This window comes from Ambystoma mexicanum, chromosome 9, assembly GCF_040938575.1.
Source record: "Ambystoma mexicanum isolate Mex_15411 chromosome 9, UKY_AmexF1_1, whole genome shotgun sequence".
Classification (NCBI taxonomy): Eukaryota; Metazoa; Chordata; class Amphibia; order Caudata; family Ambystomatidae; genus Ambystoma; species Ambystoma mexicanum.
This window is the reverse complement of record NC_090931.1, coordinates 293288348-293301699: the sequence shown is the minus strand read 5'-3', so window position 1 is coordinate 293301699 and position 13352 is coordinate 293288348. Positions and strand designations below refer to the sequence as shown.

The following is a 13352-nucleotide window of genomic DNA, read 5'->3' as shown; positions in this document are numbered from 1 at the left end:
GGAACGCACTGTGGATGAACTGGTCAGGGATGTTTGCCTATGCTTTTCCACCAACCCCTCTCATGAGGAAGGTGGTCAACAAGATACACAGAGAATCGATGACGCTCATCCTAGTTGCTCCCATGTGGGCGAGGCAACCGGGGTTCCCACACCTACTTAGACTTGCAGTGTGCGAACCCATAAGACTCCCATGTTGGCACGACCTATCCCCGCACCAAGGTCAAACAGTGCATCCTCAACCCAGCTCAATGAATTTAGCAGCATGGCTCCTGAAGTCAGAGTTTGGATATCTCAACCTACCACAGAGATGCATGGATATCCTAAAGGAATCTAGGAAACCAAACACGAGGCACTGTTACTTCGATAAATGGAAAAGATTTGTTATCTGGTGCCAGAATAGACAAATCAACCCGGTTGATTTCACTCCTTGCAATATTGTCACCTACATGCTCCACCTGCTGGATGCAGGGTTGGTATTTAATTCACTCAAGGTACACCTGGCGGCGCTGTCAGCCTACACCACCTCCCATAACAAGGTGTCATGGTGGAATGTACCAGTGGTTAAAGCCTTCATGGAAGGGCTAAAGAGACTCCACCCTCCAATTTCAAACAAACCACCAGGATGGGACCTTAATGTGGTGCTTGCTAAGCTCATGGGCCCACCATTTGAACCCATGCATAAAACCAGTCTCAAACACCTGACCTATAAAACTGCCTTCTTAGTAGCCATTACATCCATAAGAAGGGTCAGTGGAATTCAGGCTCTGTCAGTGCAGGATCCTTTCTTTTCTGTTCATAAGGATAAACTGGTTCTGCGAACACACCCTAGGTTCTCACCTAAGTTCATTTCTAAATTCCACGTTAACCTTCTTCCAAGAACCCAAAAGCTCTGCTGAGGTGAAACTACACACTCTAGATGTGTGAAGAGCGGTCCTCTACTATGTAGACAAGATCAGGCCGCTAAGAAAAACAGACCAACTGTTTGTCTCCGTAGCTTCAGGCAGAGAAGGAGATTGCGTCTCTAAAGGTGCCATCTGGAAGTGGATAGTCAATTGTATCCAGCTTTGTTACTCCCTTTCTGAAAAAAAATCTGCCTTTTACGCCAAGAGCCCACTCTACAAGAGGCACTGGGGCCACTCTGGCTTTCATTGCAAATGTACCCCTTGACACCATTTGCAAGGCAGCTACATGGAGCTTTATTCACACTTTTACTCAGCACTACTGCATTGACACTCATTCCAAGACAGATGCTCAAGTGGGACAAGCAGTTCTAAGACATCTGTTCGCTCATGACCCTTCTCACATCTCACCTCCTTCTAACACTGCTCGCTAATCTATGCACAGCATGTGATCTAAGCAGATGCCACAAGCCTCAGAAGGGATAAATTACTTATTTCTGATGCTTGTATCTGCTTAGGTTCACATGCTTGGATAAACTGTACTCATGCTACTCCTAATTCTACCTCATGTCAGAAAAAAATAGAATCTGAGGATCCTACACGCGTGAGGGACCATGGGTAAAGTGGACGTCACACTAGGGATAGTATTACTGGCACGCCCTGTGTCGACGGCCATTTTCGAGTTTCAAAAAACAAACTGTAATACTATATATATATATATATATATATATATATATATATATATATATATATATATATATATATATATATATATATATATATATATATATATATATATATATATATATATATATATATGAGAAAAAATTAGAGGGGAATGTGAGGAACCTTGTAGAACACCACAAGTTTGCTTAAGAAACTCAGAGAAAAATCCTTCAAATGTAACTCTGTCCTCTTCCGGCCAGAAAAGACCTAAACCACTGTAAGCTTGTGCAGATACCCCCAGTTCCCCCAACCTCCTCTAAACGGCTCAACAGGATATTCTAGTGTACCATATCAAATGCGGCAGACAAATCCAGCATAACCAACATGGATAGGTCCCCTTGATCCGCAGACTCCAGCAGGTTATCCTAAACTGTCAATAACACAGTCTCTGTTCCGAAACCTGGTGGGAAACCTGATTGTAGGGGGTCTAATAAATTCTCCTTTTCCTCGTGTTCCTGGAGTTGAAGAGTAACAATTATTGCCAGAATTTTCCCAGGCAATGTTAGGCCTGCCACTGGTCTCTAATTCTGCAAATTCGTAGGATCTAAATTTGTTTTCTTCAGCAGGGGAAGTGGGGGTAATGACTGCCCTTTTCAGATTCACCGGTACAATCCCAGTCATAAGTGATTTATTCACAAAGTCAGTGATAAAAGGAGTAATGTCACCACTGAGGGTAGCACAAATAAAGTGTTAGTGGGTTTTAATTTGGAAAGTAGTGAGTAAATGTTTTTTCAGAGACTCTTGAGAAGGAGAACAGTTTCAGACTTGATGCACCAATAAGGTTGGTAGCCTCACTATCTTTTATTTGCTCCTCCCTTTCTGTTGATGATAACTCGGCAATCTTTTATTTAATTTATTCTTTTTTTTTTCCACTAAATAGTTAGTGAAGGAGTGTGCCTGTGTCTGTGAGGCTTCCAAAGCTGTTGAGGTACATTTAGGTTCCATAAAGTTAGAGATGACCGAATAAAGTTCTCGCTGTCTATTAGTGGCTTTCTCAATCCTGTCAAAGGAATTTTGATTTGGTCTCAAAGATAGACTTAGTTTATTTTTTTTTGGGTGATGTTTATCAACTCTAGATTGTGATCAGATTGCCTCTTCCCCATTTCATTTCTCGAGATCTCAAGGCAAGTTCCTGCGAGAACCATGCATTAACCACTTTCCTTGGTTTGTCTTGTTGAAGAGGGGCCACTAAATTGCACATAATATTCATAATGGAGAGGCTTTAGGACCTGGGGTTTATGTAACAAGACAAAGGCAAGAACTGTGCACTGGGACCTCGAAGCAGATCTGTCTACCTGCTGCCACGGTTGAGACCATGACCGCACTGACTGCTGCACTGAGACTACTGTTCCTCTGGGCCGGGTTATTCGTAACATACCACAGGAGCTGATGAAATACTTCGTCGACTGATGGTTCCCAAAGTCTCTCTCCAGTTTGGGGATCATTCCCTGTGTGAACCAGCACCCCTCTCATAGCTGGTTGGAAGCTCCTGGGCTTCTCTGCTCTGATGTTCTCTTGATCATCCCACTTTTATGATGCAAAGCTGGGGCTTCGGATGGTCCTTCCTTTGAGTTGGAGTTACACTTTGCATACCTCCAAGTTTCTTCGTCTCAGTACTTGACAGACAGGCAATCTTTATCACTACTTTGTTCTTGCACTTCAAAGTACCAGGCAGATATTTTTTTTTTCTGTCACTACATTACAATAACGTGTGTATGAGGAGTCTGCTTGTCTGTCAACTGATAAGGTTAGACTGGGTGTTTGAGGATAATGAAAAGGGCGTTCCTCATCAGAAAGAGAGTCTTTATTCCAAGAGATGAGTCTCTCCCTGCGAGTTCCCGCTTACTGCCACCCCTAGGGGGAATATCGCATGGCAGGTACACCTCTCTAGCTTTGCAAGGAAAGCATCCACCCCCTCCCACCCCGCCTCCTACCCCTACACTTGGGAGAAGTGACTGAATCCCTCAATTTGTCATTCCCCAAGATGCACGCCTGGGAACTATATAAAACCCTTTCCCCTCAGACGTCTTTAAAAGTAACATGCTTACCTGCAGCATGCGAGTACAGTTCATTTCTCTTACTGTAATAACAGATTAGGCAAGTACTTTGTATAACTATAGCTATAGCCTTGTGTGGACAACCCTTTTATTATAAATAGTACTTTGTTTTACTGTGTCTCTATTGCCCCACCTTAACTTAGGTGACCTGCAGGATATCTGACGGAATCAGAAGCTTAGATCGGTCAGTTTGGTGATTTTAAGGTTTGTACACAAGATCCTGGAAATCCTTCCTGGCAAGCTTCTTCTTGAAGGGACATTTGGACAGCTGTTTGGGGTGTGAATGAAGTGGTTGAATGGTTATGCAATGACCTGGAGATGGCTGTAAATGTACTGCCGTATTCAAATGTTCTCTGCCACTGACGTCACTTGTAATTTATGTACAAATGTAATTGCAGGATAATATTGAATTTTGATTATTGTGCAATGCAGATAGATTTTATAAGGCAAAGTGGAGATTGAAGAAGGGGTGTTATCCAGATGCCATACGGAGGTTCTTCCTTTGTTTTCCATCTTCCAATCTAGAATTGCAGGCACCCAGTATCATTCCCAAAGTCTAACCTCTTCCAGCAACCTGATGTGAGCATCTGTATGTAATTCGTTGATTGATGCTGACTATTTGCTCTGAAATTCACTTGTTGTGCACTGCAGGCAGCATATATATAATCAGAAAAAACAGATGCAGCTTTCATTTTGCTTACTTTGTTACTTCAGGAAACGGTTTGAACAGCAGCAGAAAATGTTAGAGGAAGATCGAAAACGTCGCCAATTTGAAGAGCAGAAACAGAAGTTAAGACTGTTGAGCAGTGTAAAGCCTAAGGTAATGTAAATGTGTAAGATTCACAATGTTTGTTAGACTTTAATTGATCTAATTGCCTTTTGCCACATGTTTGTTAGCAATTTCTTTACTGCAAAATGTGGGGTTAGTCAGCCAGCAACTACCTTACCTACCTACCTACCCAGTCACCCACCCACCCACGCTTCAATATGCCTAACTGAACTCATTATCCATTCTTTTTGCAGTAAACAAAGTTAAAACAATTTGGTTAAATGTGATTCAACCAGTTTGATAGTGGAACCAAGTGGGTAAATCCAATGTGTTCTTGTCTGGTTCTTTTCTTTCTGTACTTGTTGTGTTTGCATGGATTTGGGGTGGAATTCTGGCAAGAGCTGTAACCCTCCTGGTTATTGGGCATGTTAGGGGTTCGTTCAGCTTGCAAGCAGTTTGCTGCCGAGAACAGATGTAGGTGTAGATGATGCTCGAGTAATTACAGTTTACTCTATGTACCTGGCCAGTTAATGATTAGCTATACGTTTTATAAAGGGTGGAACATACTGTTTGTTTGGATCCATTGAAAAGCTGTCCGTTTGTGCAGGTATCGGCAGAGTGTACTCTGCATTGATCAGGCAGCTAAAACTAGAGCTAAAACCAGCCTACCACCCATTTTACAATGGGAAGTGATGGAATTCTGCATTTTCCTCATGCAATGGCTTTGCCAGTATTACTCCTCACATGAGGAGGATGGCCGTCACCAGCAATCATGTGATAATCTGTCTGTTTAGGTTTTTCTTAAGTCCTCTGGTGAGTGCTTGGGAAGATCAACCTTAAGTGTGTATATGTGGTTTCTACCATATTACTTCAAATTCTGTGTTAAATGTGATAAAGAAGCCTGGCTTTTCTCTTAGGTGGGGAGAGACCTGATAAAAGGTGCAGTGTATACGCACATCCACGATATAATTAGTGAACACCTATAATCTTCACTAAAAGTTGCTCTTTAAAGAATCCTCTACAAAAAGGTTATTACTGAATCTTGGGCGTAGTTGTTCAAATTAGTAAAAGTGTCCAGTGTGGACACTATACACCACAAAATGGTATCACAGTTGCAACAGTGCATCTATTTTACCTACTTGGGTACAGTTTTTAAACTAATATAATGTTGAGAAACACAAAGCCTTAGAAATTTACAGTATTTACAATTCAGTACATTGGGCCAAAAAATCCCAAACCACTATCTTCACAAGTATTCAATGCAATATTATTTTTCAATAATACTTTGAGGCCGTTTTAAAGGTTAAAGAAAGTTTGACCGTTGGAATGAATGGCAAAGCCAATAGACACGACGCAGTTACACTAAAAATATAGTTGTACTACCAGTCTTGGAGGCAAGCTGTAGATGAGGCAGCAGTCAGCCTGGCAAGGATGTGGATCTACACCTGAACCTTTGTAGGCCCATGTTCAATGACGAAAGATCCTGAGAAGGATGGTTGCAGAGTTGGCGCAAAAGCCACTTTGTAGTGTTTAGTTGAGGACATGGGAGCTTCAAAGAGGACTGCAGGCAAAACGTATAGACGCAAATGGGAGAGACAATCTATGGTCTCTTCTATCATGTGAAGATCCCCAGATGAATCTCCATGCTAATGGTCACTGAGGTCCACAAGTTTCAGGTGCAGGGGTCCTTTATTTATTTTTTCTGTGCAAGGATTTTCTTTTGCCGTAATGAGTTCCTGAAGCCTGGTCAGCAACCAGAACCCTGTAAGATTACTGGGAGATGAGGAAAACACGCAACAACATTGGACCCCCTGCTCTACCTCCCAAGGCGATCCTCGAAGAGCTGGTTTTGAACGATGAAGCAGCAAAGAAGTACAATGGCGAAACTATAAGGCATACCACCGAAGCTCTGGTACAGATGGCCTCAAGACGATGCTGGAAGGCCCCACGATGAGGATCCTGCACGGCAAAGGTCTGATAGTGGTTGTCCCAGCGCACCATACAATTTAGATTGCTAGCAGATGGCAGAGGCTCCAACTTCTGGGTTGAGCGTATTCTTCATCCAAAAGTTTCAGGAGAGCACCAGAAGGCTGGAGAGGAATGGAATGTAAACTGACTGCCTGCTGGGGAAGATGCACCTGCAATAGGTTTGTCTTCACTTGGAAATGCATCGCTTTGCTTTCACGAGCATGGGACAGCGCAGCACAGCAGCTTTCAGCAGAGTGCTCAGCAGTGTTGGGGTCTGCTCAAACTTAGTATTTGGTCCCATAGTCTACTGAAGCAATGGCTGTGATCTCACTGGTAAACATATTCTTTGGGCTAGTTGTTCTCCCAATCGGCCACAGTATACCATTTAAAGTTTCAGTGGCCATACAATCTGGGCTGGTCAGTCAGCGTCTTAACACCCAGGTTCATATAGAGATGTTGATTAACGCATCTAGGAGCCCAAACTGAATTCCATTTATTCAGAGTCACCTTTGTGGGTTCTGTTCAAAGCCTGTAAAGATGAATGATCATGTGTGGTCTTTTATGGCAGGAAAAAGGCTAACAACAAAGCCGGTCATTTAATTTGCAGTGCTTAAAAAAACAGTACCCATGTTGTCCACAAAAGACAAAAAGCTGCCATGTGGTTGAAAATGGATACACCAGGGAGCCACCATGCAACAAGTGGAAAACTGCCACAGCTAGCACTGAACAGAAGCACTGTGTGGGTGAGATGACTCAGCCAGGGACTAGAAAAACATGGCTAAAAGGAGTCCTTGTAGCGTTATGCACTAGAGAGACAACATTTTAAAAGATTAACTGCTTTTTTAAGTGAGGTTTCAAAAATAACCTCATTAAAGTCCAGGCGTCGGAGGTCAGCAAAGATACTGGAGGTAGGTGAATGGGGACGCACAAAGGGAGTCCTAAGCCGCAAAAAAGTGAATCTTCCCCAACACAGACAGACCTTCATGTAAAATATAGCCATTACTTACGAACCTCAGGAAAAATTGCTCTCCTAACACAAGCCTTATTCTGTACTTCACTTTCGCTCACACCCCACTGACTCTCCATTAAACATCACACTTCCAACACCTTGTCTTTATTCTGTAGGACGATTCGATGTCAAGTCCCAGCAATTGCAAAAAAAATACCTCTAAAAGCAAAACTGTTAGGTAGATGTTCATTCGAGGGGATTGGGTCCTCCGACGTATTCCATATCTATGACAGGTAATTTCCACAGCTGTGCTGCTTCGGAAAATCTTTGGCGTCTGCGTCCTGCATCGATGACGTCGATGCGCCATCCCTGAGGACCTCCTCCGACGGCCAACGTCACCCGATGTGATAAGTAGGACGCACGACGCCCATAGCCTCAGTTCCGTTTTTTCCGCGAACGTGTTCGCTTCGTGAATCTCGTTACGCCTCGACTCGTTGGAGTTACTGTTTTCTTTCTCGGTTCGTTGAACCTGTTCGGTTTGTTTGTGGCGATGTCTTTTTCATCTTCGACCCCGCGTGCGGGCTTCAAGAACTGCGGGGTCTGTGGGTCCAAGATGTCGGTCACGGAATCGCACGACGCCTGCCTCTGGTGCCTCGGGGAGGCCCACGATACAGACGACTGTGTCGACTGCCAGTCGCTCACTGTGAAGGCCTTGCGAGAACGCAAGAAGAAACTGTCGGTAGGTCAGGTGTCTAAGTCCCGGAAGTCGAGGTCTGCGGGGCTTTCGACCGATGACTTGAGGGGTGACTCTCTTCGTCGTCAGAAGTCCGGTGGGTCTCATTCCAGGAGTTGGTCTCGCCACTCCTCCGCCTCTTCTAGGCATTCCAGGAAGCGCCGGCATAGGTCGCCTTCCCCGTCCTCTTCCGAGGACTCCGCCCATCGGCGGGTCGCTTATCCCTCCATGCAAGCGACACCGGAGGAATGGGCTTCCTTCGGGAAGCAGATGCTAGCGATTCTGGAATCGCAGGGCACCGGTCCATCTGCACCTCCGAGTGGGGTTGGTCGGCACCGGTCGAGAGACACCGCCTGTACGCCTTCGGGCTCGGGTGGTCGGCACGGCTCGCGGGAGAGGTCCCGCTCGGACAAGGGTAGCCGTTCTCGCCATGCCCGTTCCAGGTCCAGGTTCTTGACGCGCTCGAGACCGCGTGATCCTGTGCCGTCTTCGAAGAAGACATCGACACCTGTGGCGCTGAGGTCGTCGACGATTACTCTCGAGGTTCCGTCTTCGAGGGGGTCGTTGGCGCCCAGGCTGTCGAGAGACACGCTCGGAGCTCCGGCTTCGAGGACTCTGTCGACGCCGCCGATGCTGGAGGCGTTGCAGCTGACGTCAACGTCGACGCCTTTTCTGTCGACGCCGACTCGCTCGGCGCCCTCGACGCCTTTCGGGGCAGTGGTGTCAGAGGGGCGCCGTGGCACGGGGTTTGCCCCTAGAAAGGCTATGGCTAAGGTCCGGCACTGCTCTGGTCCGCAGAGGTCTTCCTCTCCCCGCCTGGAGTACATTTCAGAGGGTGATGAAGGCTCTGATGGTGGTTTGGTTCCGGTTACGGTTCCGGATGAACTTATCTCGGGCCATAGTCAGTTTGATGACCTGAGGCAGTCACTGCATGATGCCAGTGGATTGGACACACCTCCGGAGGTGGAGTTTTGTCGGCCGGAGCCTGGCACTCATGCCGATTCGTCATATCGGCGCCTTATGTCTCGGGTTACCGAGTACTTGGGTTGGTCGGCTCTCCCAGGGGAGTTCATTCAGGATGATCTCACGGTCATCCTTGATATCGGTCCACCCACTGACCCGGTTTTGCCTTTTCATATGGCTTTGCAGAGAAGGGTGGCGGCGGCTTGGACTGCTCCGGAGAGTCTCCCGGCAGTGGGCAAGTCGCGAAAATACCGTCCAGCCAGTAGCAACCCCTGCTACTTGTCTAGGCACCCCACCCCGGAGAGTTTGGTGTTGCAGGCGGCTACGGCCCCGGCAAAGCAGGCGTCGTATCCTACCATCCCTCCGGATAGGGACGACAAACATTTTGCCGGCTGGGCGAAGAAAGTGTTTTCTTCTGGGGGTATGGCGCTTCAGGCGGCCAACTCCTCCAATTGTACCTTGTCTCGTTTCACGCACACTCTGTGGAACTGTGTTGCATTAGCGGCTGATCATATTCCCGAAGGGGACGAATGGGATGGTTTCCTTGCTATGGTTCAGGATGGCAAGGATGCGATGAGTGCGGCCGTTCAGTCGAGTTTGGACTTGGCGGATTGTGTCAGCCGGTCCATGGCGGCGAGCACCGTAATGCGCAGTTTGCGTGGTTGAGGAAGTCTGGGTTTGCTCCTGATGCGCAGTCCCCGCTCCTCAACATGCCCTTTGACGGTGAACACCTTTTTGGCAGCAAGGCTGACGAGAGCCTTGAGAGGTTGCAGACCTCCAAAGCTGCAGCGAAGTCGTTGGGCGCTGCAGTTCGACAACCTCTGCCTTTTCGTCCTAGGGGACAGCAATGGAGGGGAGGTTCCTTTCGCTATTACTCGTCCTTCAGTAAAGCGAGAGGAGCTAGCAGTCAAAGAGGCCATCGTAAGAGTGCCAGAGGTGGAAACAAAGGTACTCGAGGTGCCAAGGCCGCCCGGGCAGTTGCCTCTTTGCCCCCAGGCAACGCCGCAGCCGCTACCACTCAGTCATGAGGCCAGGTCTCATGGTTCGCCGGATGGGCGAAGGCTGGCGCAGCATCTTGTAGAGTGGCAAGCCATTACTTCAGATGTGTGGGTTCTGGAGATCATGGCCCACAGCTACTGTCTTCCTTTTCAGCAGAGGCCTCACGACAATCCACCAGGGAACCTCTCTTTGAAGAGTCTGGATCCGCTCCTTGCGCAGGAAATTCAAGCCCTGCTGGAGAAAGGCACCATAGAACTGGTGCCTGTAGCGGAGAGGAACAAGGGATAGTATTCCCCTTATTTATTGAGACCCATCATGGACTTGCGCGGTTTGAACAAACTCCTCAGGAAGGACAAGTTCAAGATGGTGACTCTTTCTCAAGTCCTCCAGGCCCTTCAACTTCAGGACTGGTTGGTGTCTCTCGACCTCAAGGATGCTTACTTCCATGTGCCGATCCATCCCAAGCACAAGAAGTACCTGAGGTTCGCGGTTGGCGACTTGCACTTTCAGTTTCGGGTCATGCCGTTCGGATTGACCTCCGCCCCGAGGGTTTTCACCAAGCTTGTGGTGGCAGCGCATCTCAGGAAAGGGGGGATTCACGTCTACCCCTACCTGGACGATTGGTTGATCAGGGGGAGCTCTCCCGAGCAAGTCCTGGATCATCTGTCCATCACCTGCCACTCCCTTCACAGGCTGGGCTTCTCCCTCAATTTAAAGAAGTCCCATTTGACACCAACGCAGCGGCTCCAGTACATCGGAGCAGTGCTCGACACGTCCCTGGGGCAGTGTTTTCCTCCTCAGGTGAGGGCTCTTCACATTCAGCAGATGGTGCACAAGTTCCAGTTTGCCCAGACTCTCCCAGCGTCCGAGTTCTTGAGACTGCTCGGCCTCATGGCATCCTGCATTCTTCTGGTGCCAGAGGCTCGTCTGCGGATGAGATCTTTGCAGTGGGCGCTCAAGTTCCAGTGGTCTGTCCTCCGGCAGGCTGTCGGACCCTGTTCAGGTGCCGCCCTCGGTAGCCCGGGACCTTCTGTGGTGGGCCGTCAAGGGCAATCTGATGAAGGGTGCCCCATTTTGGCTGCCCTGGCCGTAGGTGACGATCGTGACGGACGCATCCCTCACGGGATGGGGAGCTCATGCCAACGAGCTGACAGTCAGCGGTCGTTGGTCTCCGTCGGAGTCCAGACTCCATATCAATCCGTTGGAGCTGAGGGCCGTCAGGCTAGCCCTGAAGGCTTTTCTGCCGACTGTGCGCGGGAAGAGTGTCCTGATTCTGACGGACAACACGGTGGCCATGCACTACCTAAACAAAAAGGGGGGCGGGGGGGGCAGGGTCACTTCCGCTGTCCAGGGAGGCGATGCAGCTCGAGTTGTGGGCCATCCAGCAGGAAGTTTCGATCTCGGCAGTTCATCTGGCCGGAGATGGCAACGAGACGGCGGACGCTCTGAGCAGGCAGAGCACGATCTCTCACGAGTGGGAGCTGGCTCAGGAGATTCTCCTGGAGATCTTAGCCCTTTGGGGGACCCCTCAAGTGGATCTCTTCGCCGGAAGTGTCAACCGGAAGTGCGAAAGGTTTTGCTTGCGGGAATTTCCTCCAAAAGGAGCCTTGGAAGACGCGTTCGTGGTGGAGTGGTCATTCCCACTGCTGTACGCGTTTCCTCCAGTCCCCGTCATCCCGCAAGTGTTGCGGAGGTTACGGAGTTTCGGTTCCCGGATGATCCTCATTGCTCCGGCGTGGGCCCGGAGGACGTGGTACCCGGACCTTCTCGACTTGGCCATCTGCCCTCCACGTTGTCTTCCCTACCGAGACGATCTGCTCTCACGTGAAGGGGGTCAGGTTCTCCATCCAGAGGTCAGATCCCTCAATCTTCACTCTTGGCTTCTGAAAGGTTGAGGTATAAGGATTGGGACCTCCCTGAAGACGTGATGGAGGTGTTGCTCTCGGCCAGGCGGCCAGCAACTAAGTCTCTGTACCGTTGCCGTAAGTTCTGCGACTGGTGCAGAGTTCAGAATGTGGATCCTTTTGAATGCAACATTCTCATGATTTTGTCTTTTTTGCTTTCTTTGGCCCACAGGGGCTTGCAAGTGGGGACCATTAAAGGTTACCTGGCGGCGCTGTCCATATTTAAGCGCTCGTCTGAAGTGTTCCTATTTTAAGATTCCTTTGATTTCGTAGTTTTTGAAAGGGCTCACTAATGTGTTCCCTCCGTCACCTTTTCTGGTGCCTGGTTGGGATTTTAACCTTGTTCTTAAGTTTCTTATGGGTGCTCCGTTTGAGCCTTTACATTCTTGCCCTTTGAGGCTGTTAACTCTGAAAACTGTGTTTTTAGTTGCGGTTACTTCCGCTCGCAAAGTGAGTGAGTTACAGGCACTTTCAGTTAAGCCACCCTTCACTGTATTTCACAAGGACAGGGTTGTCCTTGGAGTTCGTCCTTCTTTTCTTCCGAAGGTAGTTTTGGAATTTCATTTGAGCCAGAAGGTCCTCCACATCCTGGTAAGGAAGAGGAGAGGCTCCATAGGCTTGATCCTAGGAGAGCGTTGAACTTTTATATCTTGCGCATGTCCCGGGTCAGAGTGGACGATCAACTTTTCATTGGTTACGCTGGAAAGCGTTTGGGACAAGCTGTGACGAAACAGACTTTGTCTCGTTGGATTATTTTAGCTATCTCCGAGTGTTACCGCTTGGCGGGTAAGGACCCTCCGGCTGGCTTGCGGGCCCATTCTACCAGAGGAGTGGCTGCGTCTACTGCCCTGCAGAGGGAAGTTCCTATTCGTCACATCTGTGATGCAGCCACCTGGGCTTCAGTTTATACTTTTGTACGTCACTATTCCCTCGATTCCATCAGGGGGCAAGATCTGGCCTTTGGCAAGGCAGTTCTTTATTCCGCAATTTGATTGGGCATGCTAAATTTGTATTCTAAATTCTTTCCCACCTCCTTGCTTGGTACTGCTTTGGGAGTCTGTCATAGATTTGGAATACGTCGGAGGACCCAATCCCCTCGAAGAACAAGTTACTTTCTTACCTGGTAACGTTCTTTCGATGGGATGGTCCGACGACGTATTCCATATCGCTCCCTCCCTGCCTTCCCCGCTGCAGAATTTCTTTTGCGATTGCAGCTTGCGTTCCGCAAGGCCTCGTGTGTCTGACTGGCAGAAAACTGGTGGCACACGTTCTGGGGAAAAAACTATAACTGAGGCTATGGGCGTCGTGCGTCCTACTTATCACATCGGGTGACGTCGGCCGTCGGAGGAGGTCCTCGGGGACGGCGCATCGACGCAGGAAGCAGA

The 13352-nt window shown here is 48.4% G+C and overlaps 1 protein-coding gene across 11 annotated transcripts in view; it reads left to right on the top strand.

The window, feature by feature from the left end:
• SYNRG (synergin gamma) overlaps positions 1–13352 on the top strand; it is a 1253369-nt gene that overhangs the window by 372559 nt on the left and 867458 nt on the right. For all 11 annotated transcript variants that reach the window (XM_069614681.1, XM_069614680.1, XM_069614679.1 and 8 more), the window contains one exon: positions 4397–4502. In XM_069614681.1, the coding sequence (XP_069470782.1) occupies positions 4397–4502 (106 nt within the window). The remainder of the gene's footprint in view (positions 1–4396; positions 4503–13352) is intronic.